The sequence below is a fragment of the Neoarius graeffei genome, chromosome 15 (assembly GCF_027579695.1).
Source record: "Neoarius graeffei isolate fNeoGra1 chromosome 15, fNeoGra1.pri, whole genome shotgun sequence".
Lineage (NCBI taxonomy): Eukaryota > Metazoa > Chordata > Actinopteri > Siluriformes > Ariidae > Neoarius > Neoarius graeffei.
The window spans coordinates 15,555,029-15,576,400 of NC_083583.1; the positions used below are offsets into that span (position 1 = coordinate 15,555,029).

General features: G+C 40.2%; 1 protein-coding gene across 9 annotated transcripts in view; it reads left to right on the forward strand.

Moving 5' to 3' along the window:
- The window catches only part of myo9aa (myosin IXAa), a 235,602-nt gene that overhangs the window by 127,252 nt on the left and 86,978 nt on the right, over positions 1–21,372 (forward strand). For all 9 annotated transcript variants that reach the window (XM_060940904.1, XM_060940907.1, XM_060940911.1 and 6 more), the window contains 2 exons: positions 11,146–11,262; positions 11,602–11,736. In XM_060940904.1, coding sequence (XP_060796887.1) covers positions 11,146–11,262; positions 11,602–11,736 — 252 coding nt within the window. The remainder of the gene's footprint in view (positions 1–11,145; positions 11,263–11,601; positions 11,737–21,372) is intronic.

Consider the following 21,372-nt stretch of genomic DNA (forward strand, 5'->3'; position numbering starts at 1 on the left):
CAGAGAGAAGGAAGGGCCAGGCAACCAGTAGTACCGGAGCGTAGGGGCGGATCAGGCTTTGGAGGCATGCTGGCCCTAACCCCTTAAGAACCTGGTATGCTATCACCAATGATTTGTGGTGAATATCTAACACATCAACTTTTTTACCATGGTAAAGTAATAGACGTGACCAAATGTTATCCCTGCTCTTCGGCTATATTAATTTGCACACGCAATTGCTGTTCCAGAAGTGACTTTCAGGCTGCAGCGAATTACATTGCAGGCACGAAATAAGTTTATTTGCATGTAACTTCATGTCTTATCCTGTATTGTACTATATTCATTGAAGAAACTGCACAGAACGGATTTTTAGTTGATTTGATTTATTTATTTTTTGCTCATTTGAAAGACATTTCTTAATAGACCCTGTTAATCTTTTGCAGGTTTTTTTATCAGGTCCTTGTGTGTGGTGTTTTAAAACATGTACACTTAGAGCAGGCCTGTGTTGCTGCTGTAGTGACCGTTGATTAAAGCCACAGTTTTTGCATTGACTCATCTTCAGGGAAATGAGCCTGGGCCGACGGTGTGTAAGCAGTTTACATAAATCAGATCCCCGAGTGTCGCGGCTGTGTGCTCTCACCAGATTGGATTGGCAGAAGCTGTGCCACGTTGGAGAGCATTAAAGGGCCTAATGATGTTAATTATGCCTCAGGGAAGTGCACAGACATGATGGATCACACCCAAGCAGTACTTTGCATTAACCTCTTCACAGTGACCTACATATGTGCGCTCGCTCTCTCTCCCCCTCTCTGTGTATGTGTGATAGATTTTATATTATATATATTTTAAAAAATACATCTCTTCATTAGCATTACAAGTTTAATTAAAGTTAAGCACAATTCCAAGACAAAATACGGTCACCATTAATAAGTGTTAATTATGATTCTCGTTCTGTTCTTGTATGTCTGCCTTTATTCTTAAGGCTGCGTTCACTTCAGAAACTCTTCTGTGCTTACACTGAGAACAAAGCACTGACGAACAGCATGCATGCATGCGCGTGCACACCCTAACATACTCTGAGCTCACAAATCAGAAATGTGGGACTTTAAAACTATAGGCAGATTCTACCATAACAGAGGCCAGTTAAGTCCCATCTCCTTAAATTGCTGAATTGATTATTTTGATCATTCTATTAAGTTTTTCTAGTAGCATTTGGGGTCTTGGACATTCACAGTAAATTTTAGGACCGTCGTCCTGGTAACTAATTAATAAAAGTCTGACATGACAGACATGCTAAATGACAATAGAAACACATCGGTTTCTATCATCAAAATCTGACCGACAAACTAACGTCTACCATCATATTCTGACAGACGCTCTGGATGACAATAGCAACAAAACTGTTTCTTACATTATTAATCTGACAAATTTAGTAATAATATTAAATACCTCATCACTAGAACCAAACAATAAAATAAAATATTGAAATAAAGATAAAATTTATTTTCAAAATTGAAATATCAACAATAATTGTCAGAACAGTGACGATAGACACGACGGTGTCACTTTCGCGGGGAAATAACACATTGAAATGGCCTGTCGGCTGAAAGGGTCGCAAATGGCTCTGATTTATCTCAACTTGCGATAGTTTTCCTCCAGAAAAATTTAAATATGAATGCACAAATATATTCTCAATGTTTCTATCGTCAAAAATTTCTATCGTCAGGATAGCGGACAGAAAATCTTACCTTGATTTATTTGATGAAATCTAGCTGTCAGAACTCCAAGTCTTGTGCGGAAGTAAATGTCTGCTGTCACAAAAATCATGCCAAAAATCTGTCAGTAGAATTTCCTCTTTGCGTCAGTCAACATGTGCGTGGTGAGGGCTTGAATTTTGCTGTTGTCAGGTGCATTTGACTGACAGACTGACGATAGCATTTTTAAAAAATAACTGTGGGCTTCTCTCGTGAACGAAATAGTTTTTTCGCTGTTAATCTATTTCAACTCTCTGTTGACACCCGAAAATTATAAAGCCTGCTTCCACACGATAACTACCAAAGATCCATAATGGCCGAGTCTATCGTCAGGTCATCTGACAGAAATTCACTGACGATAGCAACAGGGATAATGAAAGTGATTTTTAAAATGGGAGTTATGTCTGTCAGATATGTCAAAGAAATTGAACTTTATTCTTTAAAAATCTTTTATTGATATACTCAGTGTATTTTTAAATGACGTGCTGTTTTAGAAGACCAAATACCATATTTTCAATCTTGAAAATATTACCTCACTGAAAAAAGGACAAGAAAAATTTCTTATTTTGTGGGCAAGTGATTAATGGATCCAGTTACGGTAGAATCTGCCTATATAGATTTCACACTAAAGCAAGTGGACAGTTCCTGTATAGTTACCATGTCGATAATGTCTCACTACAGGTTGCTCATTGAATTATTCATCTGATTGTTTACTTCACATCTTGCGTAAAAAAACAAAGGTACGTTGTGTTGTATCAAGGTTAAACTTCAAAATGTCAAGATAGTGTACCGTACACTTGTGTGCATACATGAGCTAGACATTCTCACCAGTTACAGCATAACTGCTTACAGACGCTTGAAGGAAAATTTAATTTGCATATTAATCTTTATAATTAACTTTTGACCTTGAATTGCGTCCAAGATTTATTTTTGAAACGAGTTGCCCACTTGTATATGGATGAAAATCTGCTAATGGGTAATATGTAACAAATCATGTCAAAATTCATATTCTTTTATTGAAAAATTAAACTACATCATATTAAACTTTTATTATTTTATTAAACATATTAACAATTGAAAAGATAATCACACTGGATTTTCAAAAAAAATCATCTGCGAAGTTATCAAATCTACGCTTATGCATGTTATTTTTTGACAGAAAAAAATGAAGTATTTTTAGTTTTTTTTCTCTTTATTTTACAAAACTCCATGGATACAAGAATGAAATAATCAGGTTTTTACAATACTTAATGGAAAATATCAAAGATCTTTCCAGAAAATGAGAATATAATTATTCAAGAAACAGGTGAAAAGATTCACGACCAAGAGCCAAGGTGATAACTTTTCTGTTATCACTTATGAACCGACATAACACAAGAATTCATTGTGAAGAAATCCTCATAACATAACAGTAGTAACTTACTATTAACATTAAGGATTGGAAACCGGACTCTGTGGAACAATACAATATTAAAACACGTGGGTTAGTATACTTACGCATGTTACTTTCGACGGACATAAATTACCAAAGATGAATTCATTGAAATGTACTCTAATTGCACTATAAGATCTGACTAGGGAAAGGGGAATATGAATATTTAAGTAACAGGAGAAATCTAAGACTAAAATTATATTGTAAAATTCATAAATGAAGACTACAACATGAGTATTGCACACAGCCGGAACTGTCTGATAGTAATATGCATGCACCATAAAGTAATAAATGAGACTTAAAATTTGGATTACAGCCATGGAAACATATTTCTGGGCCATCAATCTCTTCCTTTTTCCAACAAGTCCACTTAAAGCTCTCTGACTCCAGAAGGAGACCTGTCTGACATGGTGACAAGTACACCCAAAACAAATTTTATTTATCTTCAATTGGGGGACGTCAAAATATAACATGCATAAGAAATGTCCATCAGATTGTAACGTGCGACTTCCTGCTTCCGTCAGGGACCAGCACATTCCACACGATCATTCACCCTCCCGGCAAATTCTTTCAGTTGCACTGGCGTCAATTTTTGTTTACATCCATTATGAAGTATTTCAGCCAGTTCCCCGATCGCTACGGTTCATTTTTAGTGAGTGAAGAACAAATCTATACTTGTATTATGCACGTTAGCTTTCTTGACAGACTGCAAACACACGCTGCTCAGGCGGCCAGTTTCTCCATCTTCTCGGAAAGCGATGATGTCATCAAAACTTGTGGTAGTGTGGATTTCCTGGAGGTTTGTGTATCATGCGGTGCTCTGCCGGTCGGAGATATACGATACAGTCTTGTGTACGTTATTTTCTGACAGACAGCGATCCTTTGATTTTACCATCGATGTATTTTGAAAACAGGCAGATTCCAAGGCGAGAATTAATTATAAATCAATTGGTGCTTTTACAACCCCGATTCCAAAAAAGTTGGGACAAAGTACAAATTGTAAATAAAAACGGAATGCAATAATTTACAAATCTCAAAAACTGATATTGTATTCACAATAGAACATAGACAACATATCAAATGTCAAAAGTGAGACATTTTGAAATTTCATGCCAAATATTGGCTCATTTGAAATTTCATGACAGCAACACATCCCAAAAAAGTTGGGACGGGGCAATAAGAGGCTGGAAAAGTTAAAGGTACAAAAAAGGAACAGCTGGAGGACCAAACTGCAACTCATTAGGTCAATTGGCAATAGGTCATTAACATGACTGGGTATAAAAAGAGCATCTTGGAGTGGCAGCGGCTCTCAGAAGTAAAGCTGGGAAGAGGATCACCAATCCCCCTAATTCTACACCGACAAATAGTGGAGCAATATCAGAAAGGAGTTTGACAGTGTAAAATTGCAAAGAGTTTGAATATATCATCATCTACAGTGCATAATATCATCAAAAGATTCAGAGAATCTGGAAGAATCTGTGTGTGTAAGGGTCAAGGCCGGAAAACCATACTGGGTGCCCGTGATCTTCGGGCCCTTAGATGGCACTGCATCACATACAGGCATGCTTCTGTATTGGAAATCACAAAATGGGCTCAGGAATATTTCCAGAGACCATTATCTGTGAACACAATTCACCGTGCCATCCGCCGTTGCCAGCTAAAACTCTATAGTTCAAAGAAGAAGCCGTATCTAAACATGATCCAGAAGCGCAGACGTCTTCTCTGGGCCAAGGCTCATTTAAAATGGACTGTGGCAAAGTGGAAAACTGTTCTGTGGTCAGACGAATCAAAATTTGAAGTTCTTTGTGGAAATCAGGGACGCCATGTCATTCGGACTAAAGCGGAGAAGGACGACCCAAGTTGTTATCAGCGCTCAGTTCAGAAGCCTGTATCTCTGATGGTATGGGGTTGCATTAGTGCATGTGGCATGGGCAGCTTACACATCTGGAAAGACACAATCAATGCTGAAAGGTATATCCAGGTTCTAGAGCAACATATGCTCCCATCCAGACGACGTCTCTTTCAGGGAAGACCTTGCATTTTCCAACATGACAATGCCAAACCACATACTGCATCAATTACAGCATCATGGCTGCGTAGAAGAAGGGTCCGGGTACTGAACTGGCCAGCCTGCAGTCCAGATCTTTCACCCACAGAAAACATTTGGCGCATCATAAAACGGAAGATGCGACAAAAAAGACCTAAGACAGTTGAGCAACTAGAATCCTACATTAGACAAGAATGGGTTAACATTCCTATCCCTAAACTTGAGCAACTTGTCTCCTCAGTCCCCAGACGTTTACAGACTGTTGTAAAGAGAAAAGGGGATGTCTCACAGTGGTAAACATGGCCTTGTCCCAACTTTTTTGAGATGTGTTGTTGTCATGCAATTTAAAATCACCTAATTTTTCTCTTTAAATGATACATTTTCTCAGTTTAAACATTTGATATGTCATCTATGTTCTATTCTGAATAAAATATGGAATTTTGAAACTTCCACATCATTGCATTCCGTTTTTATTTACAATTTGTACTTTGTCCCAACTTTTTTGGAATCGGGGTTGTATATTAAAGTGATTGATTACATATATTGTTCTATATTAATGTTTTTAGTTGGAATATTCTTATTCACAAGTTGATGTTGACTTCTGACGGGCACAGTAACGTACATAAGGGTCTTTTTTTTTTTTTAAATGATTTTTTCGTGTTTAGAAAATGTGCAGGCCCATTTGTATATGGTTTTTTAAACACTTCAGTAAACCTGTTTTATGGAGTGTAGTTGATTTAATTCCGACAATAAGTTGTATAGCAATCAAACCTTGTCGAAGTTGGTTAGTCAGAACTGTTACTGTCGGGTGTCTAAAATTCACCAACTTCAAAAAATTAATTCATGATTTTATTGGGAAAATATAGCTTGTGATATCTGAAGTTGTCAACATTATTTCTTAGAGCAATATTATTTTATTTAAACCAAAAAATATCCAATTTATGTTTAAAATAGTGGATGGAGATTTTTTTTATACGTGTCTCACCATTATTACCCATTAGCAAATTTTGACTCATATAAAAAGTTAAAGCATCTTTAATTGATGTGTAATGTGACCTTGTTTTTTTGGTGCAGCGAGATTTAGTCCTCATCTTATCTCTTTATCTCTATAAAGATAGCAATGCAGCAGAATATAATTGGTTTATTGACTGCAGCTCTTTCACGTCCTCATCTGTACATGCTGCGCAAACGGATCCAATACACACACTTCCACTTTCATGCTAATATCATGGTCAATGCCATCGCACTCGTCTTGTAGATTGTAACTTGTAGTCGGAGCAAACGCTGGACGTCTCCACTAACCGAACGTTGGCTATCTAATTAACGATGTGGCATGTGAGGGTGGGAGCTCTTGTTCTTTTTGGTTTTTAGGCACTAGCAACAAAACCTGAGTGTTATCTTGTGTTTTTTTAAGATGCTTTGTAAGGATGCATGTATCAAGTCATTTGGTTTGGTGGAAAACCATTTGTGCAATACCAACATATAGGGGTGCCAGTATAACACCATGTTTTGAGGACTGGTCTTGTGGGTCGTCTAAATTGGTCAGTATTTCAAATTTAAGGTCCACGTTTTGGATTTGAGACACAGTCCAATCACAACAGTGATGCTCAGTGCATTTCGGTCTGTTTAACGTTACTGTGCACGCAATCACTAGACGTTACAGTTTGACTCGGAACCCAAAATCAAACAAAGTCTTTCCCACACCATGTGGCACATAGGGCGGCGCCAATCTGTTTCCATAGCCCTCGGCCTCTCACCTACTACATACCGTAGCTAGGGTTACGGTGGGGGGGCTAGTCCTCTGGTAGCACTGCAAATGGATGAAGAGTGCATTGGCTGTTGTCCCAGTGGTATCCCTGGGCAGAATCCTCTACACAGAATGAGTAGTTTTCGGCAAAATCCAAAAGCATAATACATTCATCCGCTGACCGATTTTTCCTTCAAATATCCACTCTGGTGTTTGGCAATGAAATGATGTTTTGCTAGTTTGTCTGCTAGTAGATTATATGCCTTAAAACAGCATTTCCGTCTATCGTAAAACATGCCGTACTTGATACATTAATATTTATAGTTTGGTTTAGTGTACCAACTTCATATTTTGTGCATTTTGCTAATCAAAACCAGCTCTTTCCAGTGGTATAATTGTTATGGTAGACCTCGTCATACATTTCGTCGCTGTCGGTTCAAAACCTATGTGACAATTTAGGTCAAATTGGGTTCTCTATGCTGATTGGTCAATTTTGACCTTGTGCTTCCATTTATGCTAATTAGAAAATGGAAGGACCAGTGGATAATCCAGAAGAGACTAAGGCCCACTTTACACGGGGACGGTCTGAAACAAAAACGCAAAAGTCCGTTTTCGTTCTCACTTTTTTCCGCGTCTACACGACCGTTTTCAAGGAGGAAATCTGCGTCTATACGGTGACGCATAAATGTGTGGAATTCAATTGGATGTGCATGCCAGGCGGCTAGGTGGTGCTGTGAAAGACCTCCGCTATGTCTGCACGCATGCGCAATGTCTTCCGTCTTGTCTGATCTGCACATCTGCGCCGCGAAAACTTTGACTACTCTGGCTATGGTAAGTAAGAAAGTAAGTAAAAAAGTAAGAGCATACTATACCCGCCTCTGTTCATTAACGGTATATGTGCAGATTCGGTATAGATGTTCGAAGGACTCCTGGACGTTTATTAAAGCTGCTAGAGCAGCTTGAAGGTCCGTTGGATCGATGTAATCAGGCATGCTCTTACTTTTTTACTTACTTTCTTACTTCCCGGGCTGGCATGTACAGTATATGACATGTATGACGTAAACGCGTACCCGACGTGAGCAGATCCGAGCAGAGTTTTGCGTATTGGGTAGTTTAGACAGATATGCAACGGGGGCTGTTTTTAACTTATCCAATCTGGAAGGCGTTTTTAATTTTTTCCGTTTTTCAGCCTCGGAAACGCCGTCCCTGTGTAGACGAAAGACACTTCCGATAAAATATTTAGTCGTTTTTACCCGACAGCGTCCTCGTGTAAACGGGCCCTAGATTCAATCCCTTTCATGTGATGGGTCGAAATAAACTGTGTGCAATATCAACTAATGTGCACCTAGTGGCGCGCACAGCAGATTCTGCACACAATACTCTTAGTCACTCAGATTGCACATGGGAGGTTTTGCATGTCTAAAACCTTGTGTGCAAATATCTGACATGCAGAACCTCTTATGTGTTCTCAAGGATTATTATTATTTTATTTTATTTTATTTTTTTTGCAATTTTACGCTAATATAATGCTGCAATTAGGTATTTTGATGGATATTTAACTGACCAAGCTAATAATAGAACAAGTAAACTTTTACTGGCTTCTCAGCTTATTTCAGTTTTATTCAGTTTTTTACGTCTCCTGTAAAAAAGGAAAAATGTCACATAGCAGGTTTTGACCTGACAGCGACGATTTGTAATATGCATTTGAATTATAGGCGGAAAATGTTTAAAAATAAAAAAAAAAAGCCTAATAAATCAGAAAGTTTGATTTTCTTTTGAACACATGCCTAGTTGCCTAAAGAGTACTATAACATGAGTAATAAATGAGAATTTGAAAGATCTGGTGTGCTTTAATGTGGAGATATGGGGCGTCAAAGTTGCTCCAAAGCAAATCTTTTTTATGACTTTCAGCAAGCCATAACTTGGCAAATATTGAACTGTGAGCTTTCTATTTTAGCATTTAAAGGCGCCTGGCATTGAAGAGCAATCCTTGAAAATTTAATGCATCTTGCATGAATAGTTTAAAAGTAATGACTTGTGGAAATTAGGTCTGTTTTCTGTAGCACGTGTTTTAACAGTGAAATTGGGGCCACGCCCCTTTTTTAAAGCCCCTATATCTATCTCAGAAACTAATGAAGGTACAAGTCTAAAATTTTGTGCACTATTTATTGGGCACACAGACAATATTTCCAGAAAGTATGAAACAAATCTGGGATGGTCAGTGGCGAACATTTTTCTAAATCTGGTGATTTGGGGCGGAATTACCCATTTTTATCATGGTCTTTGGTATGATTCGACCGTGAGTAGAACTCGCGATTTCCCGATCGAGAGGCAGACACGCTAACCACTAGGCCAACTCGCAGTACAACTCGGAACCCAAATGCACATAAATGTTTTAGCTCCGACATGCCGTTTAGTGAAAATTATATGTTGTCCTTCATACACAAGCATGTATGTGACCAGTGCTGATCGTGTAGCTGCTGCCTGTGCACACGTACACATGCTGAAAGTGACGTCTGTCTGTGCCTTAAGTGCTCTAGCAACAACAGTATCCACTTGTGATCGTCGTGGCTAACTACTTCTCATGAAAATACAGCACCAACCGAGACATTGGTACCAGACTCACTAAGCACATCACAAATATTTCAGTATAAACACGTTTAATGTGCTTCAGTCGAGAAGGTTTCTTTTAATATAAAGTGGGACCAGATATCTTTCAGCAAGACTCGGTGTGTACACAGGTCTATCAGGTTAGATCCAAAATACATGAATTTCATCTAAAATTGGCCTTCAGCAAACCAGCGTCGTCTATCAGTGTATGTGAAAGTCTGTTTTGGGGGTTTTTTTGTTTTTGTTTTTTTTTTATATAAACTGCAGTGTCTCCAGCCCAGGATATACTGTAGACAAACATCACTCACTTGCTTGCAGGTATTTAAAGGGGTACCGAATATAATATATACAGTTGCTGATGTGACAAAGTAACGTATTCTATCAAATTTATATACTAGAAAACAACGAAATATCTTGGTAATTGTAAATATAATACTTTATACGCTAAACCGCACAAGAGTCGCCATTTTTAAAAGACCGTGACGTCAGCGCTACCCACTGCACTAGCGGAACTCTCCGAAATAGAGGAGAGAAGCGTGTAATCATGGTGTCGGGCGCATCAAATGAAAGCGACAGCTCTGTCAAATCGTACGAAGAGATCCCGCAAGACACACTGCAAGCAGGCTATGGCTTAGAAGGGTACCAGTTTGAACCTAGGAGAGGTACTATGTAGTGGAAGTTCATTATGTCTAACTATTAAAGCTATTTTAAGTTCGTTTCTTAAGACAAGGATTTTTTAAAGATGTTACCTTGTTGACAGTTTCGGCGAGAATCTTCCGCCTTCTTCAAAACAGTCACCAGATGTCGAGTGGTGACGTGCCTTATCAGCTGATGTTACGCTACAGAGGCGTGAACGTCCCGCCCAATTTGACAGGTAGTTCACGCCTCCTGCTGTCAGGTCGCTCCCCCAGGACACATCTGGTGACTGTTTTGAAGAAGGCGGAAGATTCTCGGCGAAACTGTCAACAAGGTAACATCTTAAAAAATCCTTGTCTTAAGAAACAAACTTAAAATAGCTAGGAGAGGTACTCTCGACTCCGGCGATGAAATAAGAGAAGAAAGCTCGGATGACGGCGAGGATGAGACTGATGCTGACCATGGGCGTGGCGAGCGTGGGGCAGAGCGTCTGCGTGCAGGTGACACGGCGTGGTGCTCGTGCGGAAAATGTAACGTGGAGTTGCTCACGAGTCCAGCAGAATTTATTTGCTGCAATGAGATGGGCGCCACCCGTGGACTTGCGAAATCGTCGCAAGAGGCAGAAACGGGTATTTCACACGTGCTATTCCCAACCTCAATGAGCCAACACAACTGGGCACATACATACATCATGAGTGTTACGCAGAGAAAATGAACGTGCATTCTGATTGGATAAAATTAATATCATGGCGGGCTGTTCAAACTGCGGAAATAGTTTGCTCGAGCTACTTTCAAAACACTATAACTTTCCAACCTTAGAACAAAAAACTTTTGTAAGTCTTGAATAAGGTTCGTTAATGTGTGTTTTATTGTTATATTTACTCTATATATTGCCCTCTGTTCCCCTTTAAGCTCATCGTTATCTGCTGTTGTGTTTCAGGCTGGAACCGTGCGTGACTCCATGGCTAAATCTCTGTACAGCGCTCTGTTCGACTGGATCGTGTTCAGAATCAATCACGCCCTGCTCAACAACCGAGAGCTGGAGGAGTCGGCCAAGGTGAGCGATTTCGTTCAGATGATGGAAGGAGAGAAAGGGGATGAATGATGAAGAGCTCTGTCAGATGTATTCCAGCTCTAATGGATCATGATGTGGAGTCATCTGATGGGGATTTCCTGTGTCGTTTTGTGGTTGAGTGCGCTGGTTTAATCTGTAAATTATAGATGCAGGCATTACGTAACAGGTCTATTCTGGCACAGAGTATCCAGGCTGTTTCTTTCCCCCGCATAAAATGTTGACAATACATCAACGTGATCTCTTGTCACAAATATTTCAAGGAAAAGCTGAACACTTTTTTTTTTTTTTTTTTTTAATTAACCTGACTCGATTTCTTCTCAGATCTTATCCATCGGCGTCCTCGACATCTTCGGCTTTGAAGACTACGAGAACAACAGCTTCGAACAGTTCTGCATCAACTTCGCCAACGAGAGACTTCAGCATTACTTCAACCAGCACATCTTTAAGCTGGAGCAGGTGAAAGCTAAGATCTAAACTGCAGTCTTTCTCATCATCTCCTCTACCCACGCACAGCTCAACCTGACAGACTAATAGCAGATTTATTGCCAGTAATTACAGCTCAAGTTGTTTTGACTGCACACGGATTAAAAATCACGGCTTGCACGCTACTGAAGTGAATAGCCCAGCCACGAACTCTGGTTTGTTTAAAATCTAAATCATTTTAATTAAATATTTTACTGGTACAACATGATGTAAGAGGGAATAGTTGTTATATACAAGAATTTCAACTTGTTTTCCCTCTACTGAGGGAACAGGGCTCGAGTTCATATTTAATCAACATATTTATAGACATGGACAAATCATAAAAATTCTATCCACATTCACTGGATATGAGCATATTGTGGACTCTAATTTGATAGCCTAGTAGTAGAGTAGCCAATCAGCTCATATACCCTGAGTAGAGAAAAACAAAATGGCGGCGCGTGTTGGTGAACCAACCAAGGATGAAATAACTTTACTCGAAAACAAAACCCCAGGAAAAAAAAAATCCACAACAAAATATGGAATGCAAGTATTTGATTGGAAGAACGTTTTGTTTTTTTTGTTTTTTTTCCAAATAATCGCATTTTTCACAAATTGCTCCTGTCATTTTGCCGGTTTGTTTACATTCTTCAACTTTAAGCATTTAAAATTTGTGTTTAAAAAAAAAAGACCGGTTCAAAAGCTCAAAGAAGTTTGAAAATTACAGAACTGAAATGTCCAAGGAATAATTAAATAAATGTCTAAAGCTCTTCTATACCTTGGCACGACAGCAAGATGGCACTTTCTACAAAAAAAAAGGAAAAGTGTCAATTCGTGCAGCCATCGATAGGTTTTTCAGAATTCTGCTTCAGCGGAAATTTTGTTGGACATTTTTTATTAATCGAATTTGAAAAGAAAAAAAAAAAAGCTCTCTTCCTCAAAATCCAGTGAATGCGGATATGTGTTATTTACCAGCTGGGAGGTCCGTATTGTGAAATACCGTGACCGAGGTCTTGAAAGTACTGACTGAGGCCCTCTGGGCCGAGGTCACGGTATTTCACGATACAGACCGACCTTAAGCTGGTAAATAATGTAATATAATTATTTTTTTCTTTACCAAATTCTAACAGAAAACGAGAGTGCCCGAGCCACCATTTTGAATCCTCATTCATGGCCATCATTAGTCTGGCTAACGCAACTTCAAAGCTCTGCGAGCATTTGGTCTGGCATAGATATTAAGCCCAACCGTTTCCCAAAGCGCGTGGTTGACCCGCCTTCCTGAAATGCCTCCGTTTGCTACTGGTCGAAGCCAGAAAAGGCTGTGACGAAGCTTAAACCAGTCACATCACTCTTTCCTCTGACGTATGTGACGCGACGGAAACTGTTTGAGTAACAGGCATAGTTTTCAATGAGAACTTCCCGTTGAATGCTTTCAATACAGCATCCACCGCTGTGTCAAAGGCTTGCCGCTGCTCCATGTTAGTAATGTTTCTAGTGAATGAAGTGCTTCCGGCATAGATTCTGTAAACAATCTATGGCTTCCGGTCGCAGTTCTACTACGTCAGTGCCTTGAACACGCCTCTACCCAGGGCCGTTGGAGATGCTCAAAGTTGATTGGCTCCCGATTTTTCGGGAGCTTGGAAGAGCTGGAGATAGCTTGCCTTGCCAGACTAAGTTCGCAACAGCCCCCCGTGTTGCGTCACACTTAGGATGGGCGGGCCCAGGCTAGGCCATCATGCAAATTGCTTCCTCCTCGGTATACAAGTTCACTTCCATGGCAGGGAAAAAAACTACGTTTTGCCGCCTATGTAGTCCCCTATTTATACAAAATTGAGTCATTCAGGATTCAGCCATGTTTTTGCTCGGCGTTAGCAAGTTGGAGGTTTTTAGCTTTCTCCTGAAATGTTTTCTTTTATTTCTTCTTCCTCAGGGTAGTAAAACTCGCTTTCGCTGTGGAGACTGCCGTTATTGCTATCCATGCTGTAAAATTAATGCTATTCTCCTGAGAAATGCTGGCAAAAATTTATAAGGTTTTTGATAATCTTATAAATAAATCTTATTTAAAAAAAAAAAAAGATAAATGTTGACAAAAAATGCTACTATGTTTGTTGTGAACGAGCGAGTCGCCAGAGGTCCGTAACCGGGGTCCGTACCATAGGATACGGACCCGCTCGCCAGCCAATCAGAGCGCAGGATTTGATGAAAACCGCACTGTGAAAAATGTTATTCCATTCAATCTTGTTGTATGTGGCTTGTAGCCAACTCGGCGCTGCACGCATCGTCAGCCATCACCTCATGTACGGCTGGATTTCGTGGAATGATTAAATATTAGCTCGCCCACCAGGCAAGTGAATGCTGTAGTGTGCTACAGCGTCCTGTGTTTGGTTTACTTGGAAACCTAATTCACTAGTGTAAAAGTGGGAGCAAACAAAGTATAGTGAGCTAGTTAGTGCGTTTCTTTATCCTGCCATTATTTGTCCCGAGTTAGTTTTTATCCTTTTCAGAGCACTTCATATTTGCACGCTTAACAAATAGTCAGCAAGTCACTGGCCAACATTTGGTGACTCAAAGGTGTAAGGGTCTGGATATTAGCTGTAATTTTCTCTGTATATTAAACTGCAGTGTGACTGCGTCGATTGCTAGCAGGAGAGAGGTATGGATATTTGCAGAAGGCACTGTCCGAGCCACTGGACTCCAGTTATAGGCGAGTTTTAAATAAACAGGATTTCTATTTTCTCGGCACAGATAAACATGGTGGTAATCAGTCAGATGCCTTGGATGCTAATTAGGTGGAGAGGAAGAAAAAAAAAACTGTTGAAGTATTAATTTAAATGCAATGGCAAATTTTATTTATTTATTTTTTCCACCATGTCTCCTACGTGCTGAATGGGTTACATACGTGGTGGTTCATCTTTACTACAGGGACTGTGATGGTAAATAAACCGACTATATAAACCAGTCTCGCACAAAGACGCTTTAAACAAAGAAAAGCTGTTGTCGCTCTCAATCGACAATAATTTCCCCAGTGTTTGCCTGAGGTACCTCCAGCCCTCACAGCTCATAATTGTAATCACCAGCTGACAGAGTGGTGCCTTTGTGACTCACCTTTTAAAGTCTGTGTTAGGCTTTTATTTAGACCAAGAGAGGGAGGACACGCTTTACTGTCACAACCTGCACTTCCGCACATTAGTTCGCTCTCGGAAGGGAAGGGAAGGTTTGATGCCAAACAGAACTGTTTGTACACTACAGATTTTTATGAACAAACATCCTGAACTGCACTGAATATGTATTTAAGTTTTTATTGTGAATTCTGATATCTTCAATATTATATATACAGCACTTACGGAAATACAGGGTGCTTCAAAAAATTTGATATTTGAGATGTAAATATCCCAGAAACTACGTAGTCTAGGCAAATGAAACTGAACAGGCTTAATGTTGAGCAATATAGGATTTATTCCTCAAAATTTGAATGAGAAATTCAAAGGCATGTGGATTCCACGAACGATTTCACAAATTTTCAACATTCGTCTCACTTGAGACACACAGCCTTCCTCTTTGAACTTTTTGCGCCATGTTCAAATCTCTCATAAATACACGCTGCACAGTCTTGTTCGAGCGTACTCTAACACACAAAACGCCTTTTCTTTTCCAGTCAATGGCATTTCTATACCTGAAACGCCCTGTATTACTTCAGCGATTTCTAGTGTATCGTTTTATGTTTGCATTGAGCTGCTTTCACACATGCACTTGAATAATATTGGCTGCTGTTGAGTGGTATATCAGATATATTCCATTCAGCTAGTCGGATATTGAACGAGTCGAAGACAAGTAGCTGAATGGAATATATTTGATGTACCACCAAAAAAAAGCTATTATGATACATGCACATGCCTTTCAGGTGTTCAACGTGTCTTTCTCTTTCAAAGTTCTCTCGATCTTCCGTATATAACAGAGCAAGCCTGGCGGCCATGTTTGTTTACAAATTATCCCAGTCGCTCGCAAGCGTGGAAGTTTTACATCTCTGACGTGTCTCTTCCAGTTTTTCGATGTCCGTTGGTATGTTTTTCTCTTGTGAATATCTAAAGTTCTGGTAGCCTTTCGGGTGTTCAACACGTCTTTCTCTTTCCCGGTGAACAAAGGAATGCTTCTGCACTTGCACAGCAGAAAACTTTCCCATTGAAATATTCACATCAGCTACAACGCGTGACGTCATATTGTCTTGACAGCCATGCAATATCAAATACTATTCAACGCTCATTCGCTATTGTGTAGAGTGACGTAATACACGTAGGATAAGCGATATGCTAACAACAGCAGGAGGCGTGGACTACCTGTCAAATTGGGCGGGACGTTCACGCCTCCATAGAGTAACATCAGCTGATAAGGCACGTCACCACTCGACATCTGGTGACTGTTTTGAAGAAGGCAGAAGTGTTCGCCGAAACTGTCAACAAGCGAGGTAACATACTTAAAAATACGTGTCTTAAGAAACGAACTTAAAAGAATAGTTATAATTATCAGACATAATGAATTTTCACTACATACGATATGCTAACAAATATTGCATGTGATCAAACCAAATGAATGAAACCCACGAGAAAGGAATAGAACACGTTTTTATTCCATCGAAAAAGTGTCCTGTATGTATAATAATTAGTGATAATTAATACGAAGGGGATAGGTGTAAACACAAGCCGGAGTGTGTACCCCAAAGGATAAGTCTAAAGGAACAAGATGTAGTGTAGTTCAGGGCACAGAAATTGAGTTTGAATCCCAACAATGCTATTAATGCTGCAGCTGAGCAGAGCACTTGTACTGATCAGTGTTGTTCTAGGTCATCTTTTAGTAAAGCATTTTAAATATGTTTATCTTTTAAGTGTACTTCACTACTAATGCGCCCCACATTTTGGACTAAAGTGATGTTGAGTCTCGCGCTGCAGCTCTGGAGACAGTGGAGTGCGTCTTTTAGGGATCTGAAGTGCGTTGTGCTCGTTTAAGTGCCAGATCAGATTCGCCTCGCTTCACTGATTGCTTCCATTACTTGATCAGGCAGCAGAAATCGCCGCTGGCAGTCCACAAAAGAGCAGCTCACTTATGCAAGGTGCCATCTTATTACGAGCCGCAGACGGCGGGCATCAAAGGTGAGGGATCTGATTGCGATTAGATTAGATTACACTAATGCACTGCTTTTACAGTTCTAATACAAAGACACACATTTAGGACTTGGCAGTTGCAAATCACATTACATTAAAGGTGTGTTTTCCCAGAAAAAGCAAAAATTTAGCCTATTTGAAGGCTAATGAGACCAAGGCTGGTTTCATACTTGGCATGATTTGCTCAGGATTGATTTTAGGTAGAGTGTCGTTATCTATCTTGGGTTTTTCACATCTGTGAATTTTTTGATTGATAGCTTGAACGAAGAGGAGTGAAGGTGAGCAGTAGCAAAACAGAATACACGTGCATCAATGAGAATGGGGATGAGAGTGTAGTGAAGATGCAAAGAAAGTTGGCGAATTCAAGTACATGGGGTCAACTGTGCAGGAAAATGGGGGCTGCGATAGTGAGGTGAGAAAGCGAGTGCAGGCAGGGTGGAGCAGTCATTTGTGATGGGAAAGTCCCAGCAAAAGTGAAAGGTAAGATGTATAAGACGGTAGTGAGACCAGCTGTGATGTATGGATTGGAGACCGTCCCCTTAACGAAGAGACAGGAGGCAAAGTTGGAGGTGGCCGAGTTGAGGATGTTAAGGTTTGCGATGGGAGTGATGAGGTTGGACAGGATAAGGAACGAGCACATCAGAGGGACAGCACATGTGGAGAGCTTGGGAGGTAAGCTAAGAGAGATGAGACTGAGATGGTCTGGGCACATCCTGAGAAGAGATGCAGAGCATGTTGGAAGGAGAATGTTGAGGATTGCGCTCACACGAAAACGAGGACGGCCGAAGAGGAGATACATGGATGTGGTGAGAGAGGACATGAAAGTGGTAGAGAAGGATGCGGAAGACAGGGAGCAATGGAGTCGAAAGATCCGCTGTGGCGACCCCTAATTGGAAGCAGCCAGAAGAAGACGACGACAATGACGGTCATGGTATTTTAATGGTTTCATGAGAGTGACCCCAGTAAAGTGGTGGTCGGTGTATATTTGAGTTGGATGTTCTGCTCCATGCTTAATATGAAACAATGACTAATAGCTTTTTGGCTAATATAGTTTGCTTTTTGGGTAATACAGTTTGCTTTTAGAAAGCCCCATAGCTGCATGTCCATGTGAGTCCTTGGCCCATGTGATCCACTGTGGCGACCCCTAATTGGGAGCAGCCAAAAGTAGTCTTTTTTTTTTTTTTTTTAAACACCATGTGTGCTGTGTGAAAAATCTTTACAAAATGAAGTGTCCATTTTATTATTCTGATTTAACATTTATCTTATTGATGTATTCTTTAGTTCATGCTTGCTTGCTCTTCCTTGATGTGCATCACTGGGTTGGTTGAGACATCTCATCTCTCATCTCATTATCTCTAGCCGCTTCATCCTGTTCTACAGGGTCGCAGGCAGTGAATGTGAGTGGTTGAGACATTAAAGTCCAAATTGCCCACTTACAGAATGTGTGGGGCAGTCTAATATCGGGTCCATATGGCAACGCAACGCTTGCTGAAAACGATGCAATACACATGCCACACCTCTAGGGGCGCTGTAAGACGGTCCCTTCGGAGACACCAGAACAATAGAAGAAGTAAGGACGCATGCGCATAAACTATTATGCGCGAGACTTCATATTAGCCACAAAGTCAGAAAAATCTGTTCGTAAAATTACATTATAATGACCAAATACAATGAAAAGTATTTTTCCAGTCTCACCTGTGAAAGGTAATCCCATGTGATCTCGTTTGGACGGTAAACCTGTTGGTACAGTTAAACGCAGCACATGAATGAGGCATCTTTATTCTCCGCTTTGCCCCATCCAATATGGCGGCGAGGATGACGTATGATTCTACGCGGAAGGCGGCGTCTTTAATGGACCGGAATAAATTGAATGCTACACGTTGATGGATTAATTTGTTCTTCTACGCCCTTTTTGAGGAATGTATTGTAGGACTTAAACCAACATCTGAAGAGGTGAGATCGCTCCTTTTTTTTTTTTCCCTATTTTTGCTGGCGGGATTGACTCTGCCCCAAGGGCTATTCTCTCTCTCTCTCTCTCTCTCTCTCTCTCTCTCTCTCTCTCACTTTGCACCATTACACAATAAATATTCACAGTGAAAATATTTTGTAAGCGCGTTTCATGAACCAAGTTATAGGATTTGTTGACAACTCGCATCGAGTTCGTTACACTTCTACCCGACGTGAAGCACTCAGTCATGTGGTTGTGACGTCATCGTAAACAAATCCGTTCTACTCATCCAGACGACTTCGCAACGGCAACGTTGCCAGATCTTTCCACTCTGGAACCCATTCTCAAAAGATTGCGTTTTGGGGCACCCAAAACGCCGGTGCCATGTGGACGCCAGGCCGAAACGATAAACAATTGTATCGGATTCACCTGAATCCGTTGCCGTGTGGACAGGGCCAAAGAAAAAAACTACTCGTGTGATTTGCTCATACTGTGAACATCAGAATACTGTATGATCAAGTTTTTACATGACCTAGCAAAATGGGCATGCTAATCCTAATCAGTGGAGTTTGGAACCAGATACTGGTTTTCTTGTATGTCGCATCAAAAAGATGAGTGCTTACACACACATGCGCGCACACCATACAATCAGGAAACTGTTTTAAAATATTTAAATGAGTCAGCAGCACTGACTGAACGAATGAATCGGTAATTATTTCCTCACTGGTGTTCGCATGAACAGATATCAGTAGAGTAAAGAGATGACATTAGGCAGCTGGGCCATAGAAGGTGCACGCTGCATGCTGCACGCTACACGCATGTAAAGAAAAGTGGACAAACGTAGCATGACTTGCTCTGGGCCATAGAACGGCGTTCACGTTGCACGCTGCACACTTCACGCATGAAGCGAGAAATGAACATGCACACTTTTTTCTAGGCGTGAAGATGGAAATTCCAGTCAATGCATGCGGTCACCACCGCGCCAGCCAATCAGAACGGGTCTAGGGAGATAACTCTATGCTTTCAGGGGAAAACTTCAGAAAAAATATAATTGAATGGTATAATTGAAAAATAGTTCTTCATCGGGATTGTCAAGCAGATTATAGAATGTTCGGTGAAATTCACCACGGGTTTCTCTCAGAAGGAAGTGTTCTCGGCTCCAAATTCTGTTCCTTTTTCTCTTCCTCTGTCTCAGTAAAAGCAGAATGAGGCAATCGTCGTCATCCGAAGAGTCCATATTGTTGGTTACTCGGTCAAAGTAGAACAGACGCAACATGTGAACATCCAAGCATGAAGTTTAATGGCCCAGGGTCCGGTTCTTCACGTTAGCGTGTAGCGTGCAGCATGCAGCGTGCAGCGTGAACCTTCTATGGCCCAGCTGCCTTAGGCTCATGTTTAAACGCTGTGAGTGACGCGTACCCCAGGGGATGAGGCCAACTGTTGTGGATGATGCTGATGATCCAAGTGAGAACTCCTTCCTCATTTATAATATTTACAATTCTTTAAAATTTGGCATCAATGTTGTTGTCCCCTTTCATATTAGGTTATGACTATAGAAATAGGCAGGGTGTCTTTTCTCCTTTTTCACTTTTGGGAATAAAGGTGATTTTTTTATTTTTTTTTTAAATGTTAGAACTTTTATTTGTGGTTGAGATTCATGCAAAAGAGAAACATGCTTCAACCATCTGTAGTACACGATGGCCGAAATTGTGGACACCTGACTATCACATTTGTATGTGAACTGTTGCCACAATGTTGGAATCCTACAGTTGTGGTTCAGCATAGAATGTTTTGTGTATTGTAGCATTACAGTTTCCCTTCACTGGAACCAAGAGGCCCAAACAATGCCCCATGCACAAAATGAGCTCCATGAAGACATGGTTTGCCAAGATTGATGTAGAATAACTTGTAGCCCAAGAGCATTAGCTCAAAATTGAGTCCAACCCAGAACAAATTAGTAACAAGCTGAATTTTTCAGAATATGTTCAGAATACCCTTAGGAATAACATACTAAAAGTCCCCGGGAATCCCCCTTGTGCTCTCTGAGAAATTCAAGATGGCGTCCAAAATGGCCGCCGATTGGAGATTTTTCAATATCTCCGGGATAAAACATAATATAAATGCAATTAAAATGTTAAATTATATGCTCTCTCATACAAGCAATGCAAATTCACCATTGTCACACTATTAAAATTAACCAAGATTACAAGGACATTAATGTGGAAATTACATGGAATTTGATGGTTGACATGATTGACAGATTAGCTTAGTAGGCTACCTACATACATGAACATAATGTAAGACAACAATTAGACATCAATTTCCTTAATATTTAGTGCATCTTTAAGCTTTGATAAAATATTAAAGGGAAATTAAATTTGAGAACTCTATCTTCTAAAACTACAATGGCAAGCTGTTTCAGTACACTTCTTCAACATTCCGGCGACTTTCATGACAAAAAGGTCTGCCTCAATAAAAGCTCTTGCTTATAAACAATGAGTAGACTTAAACACTTCTCAGTGCCTC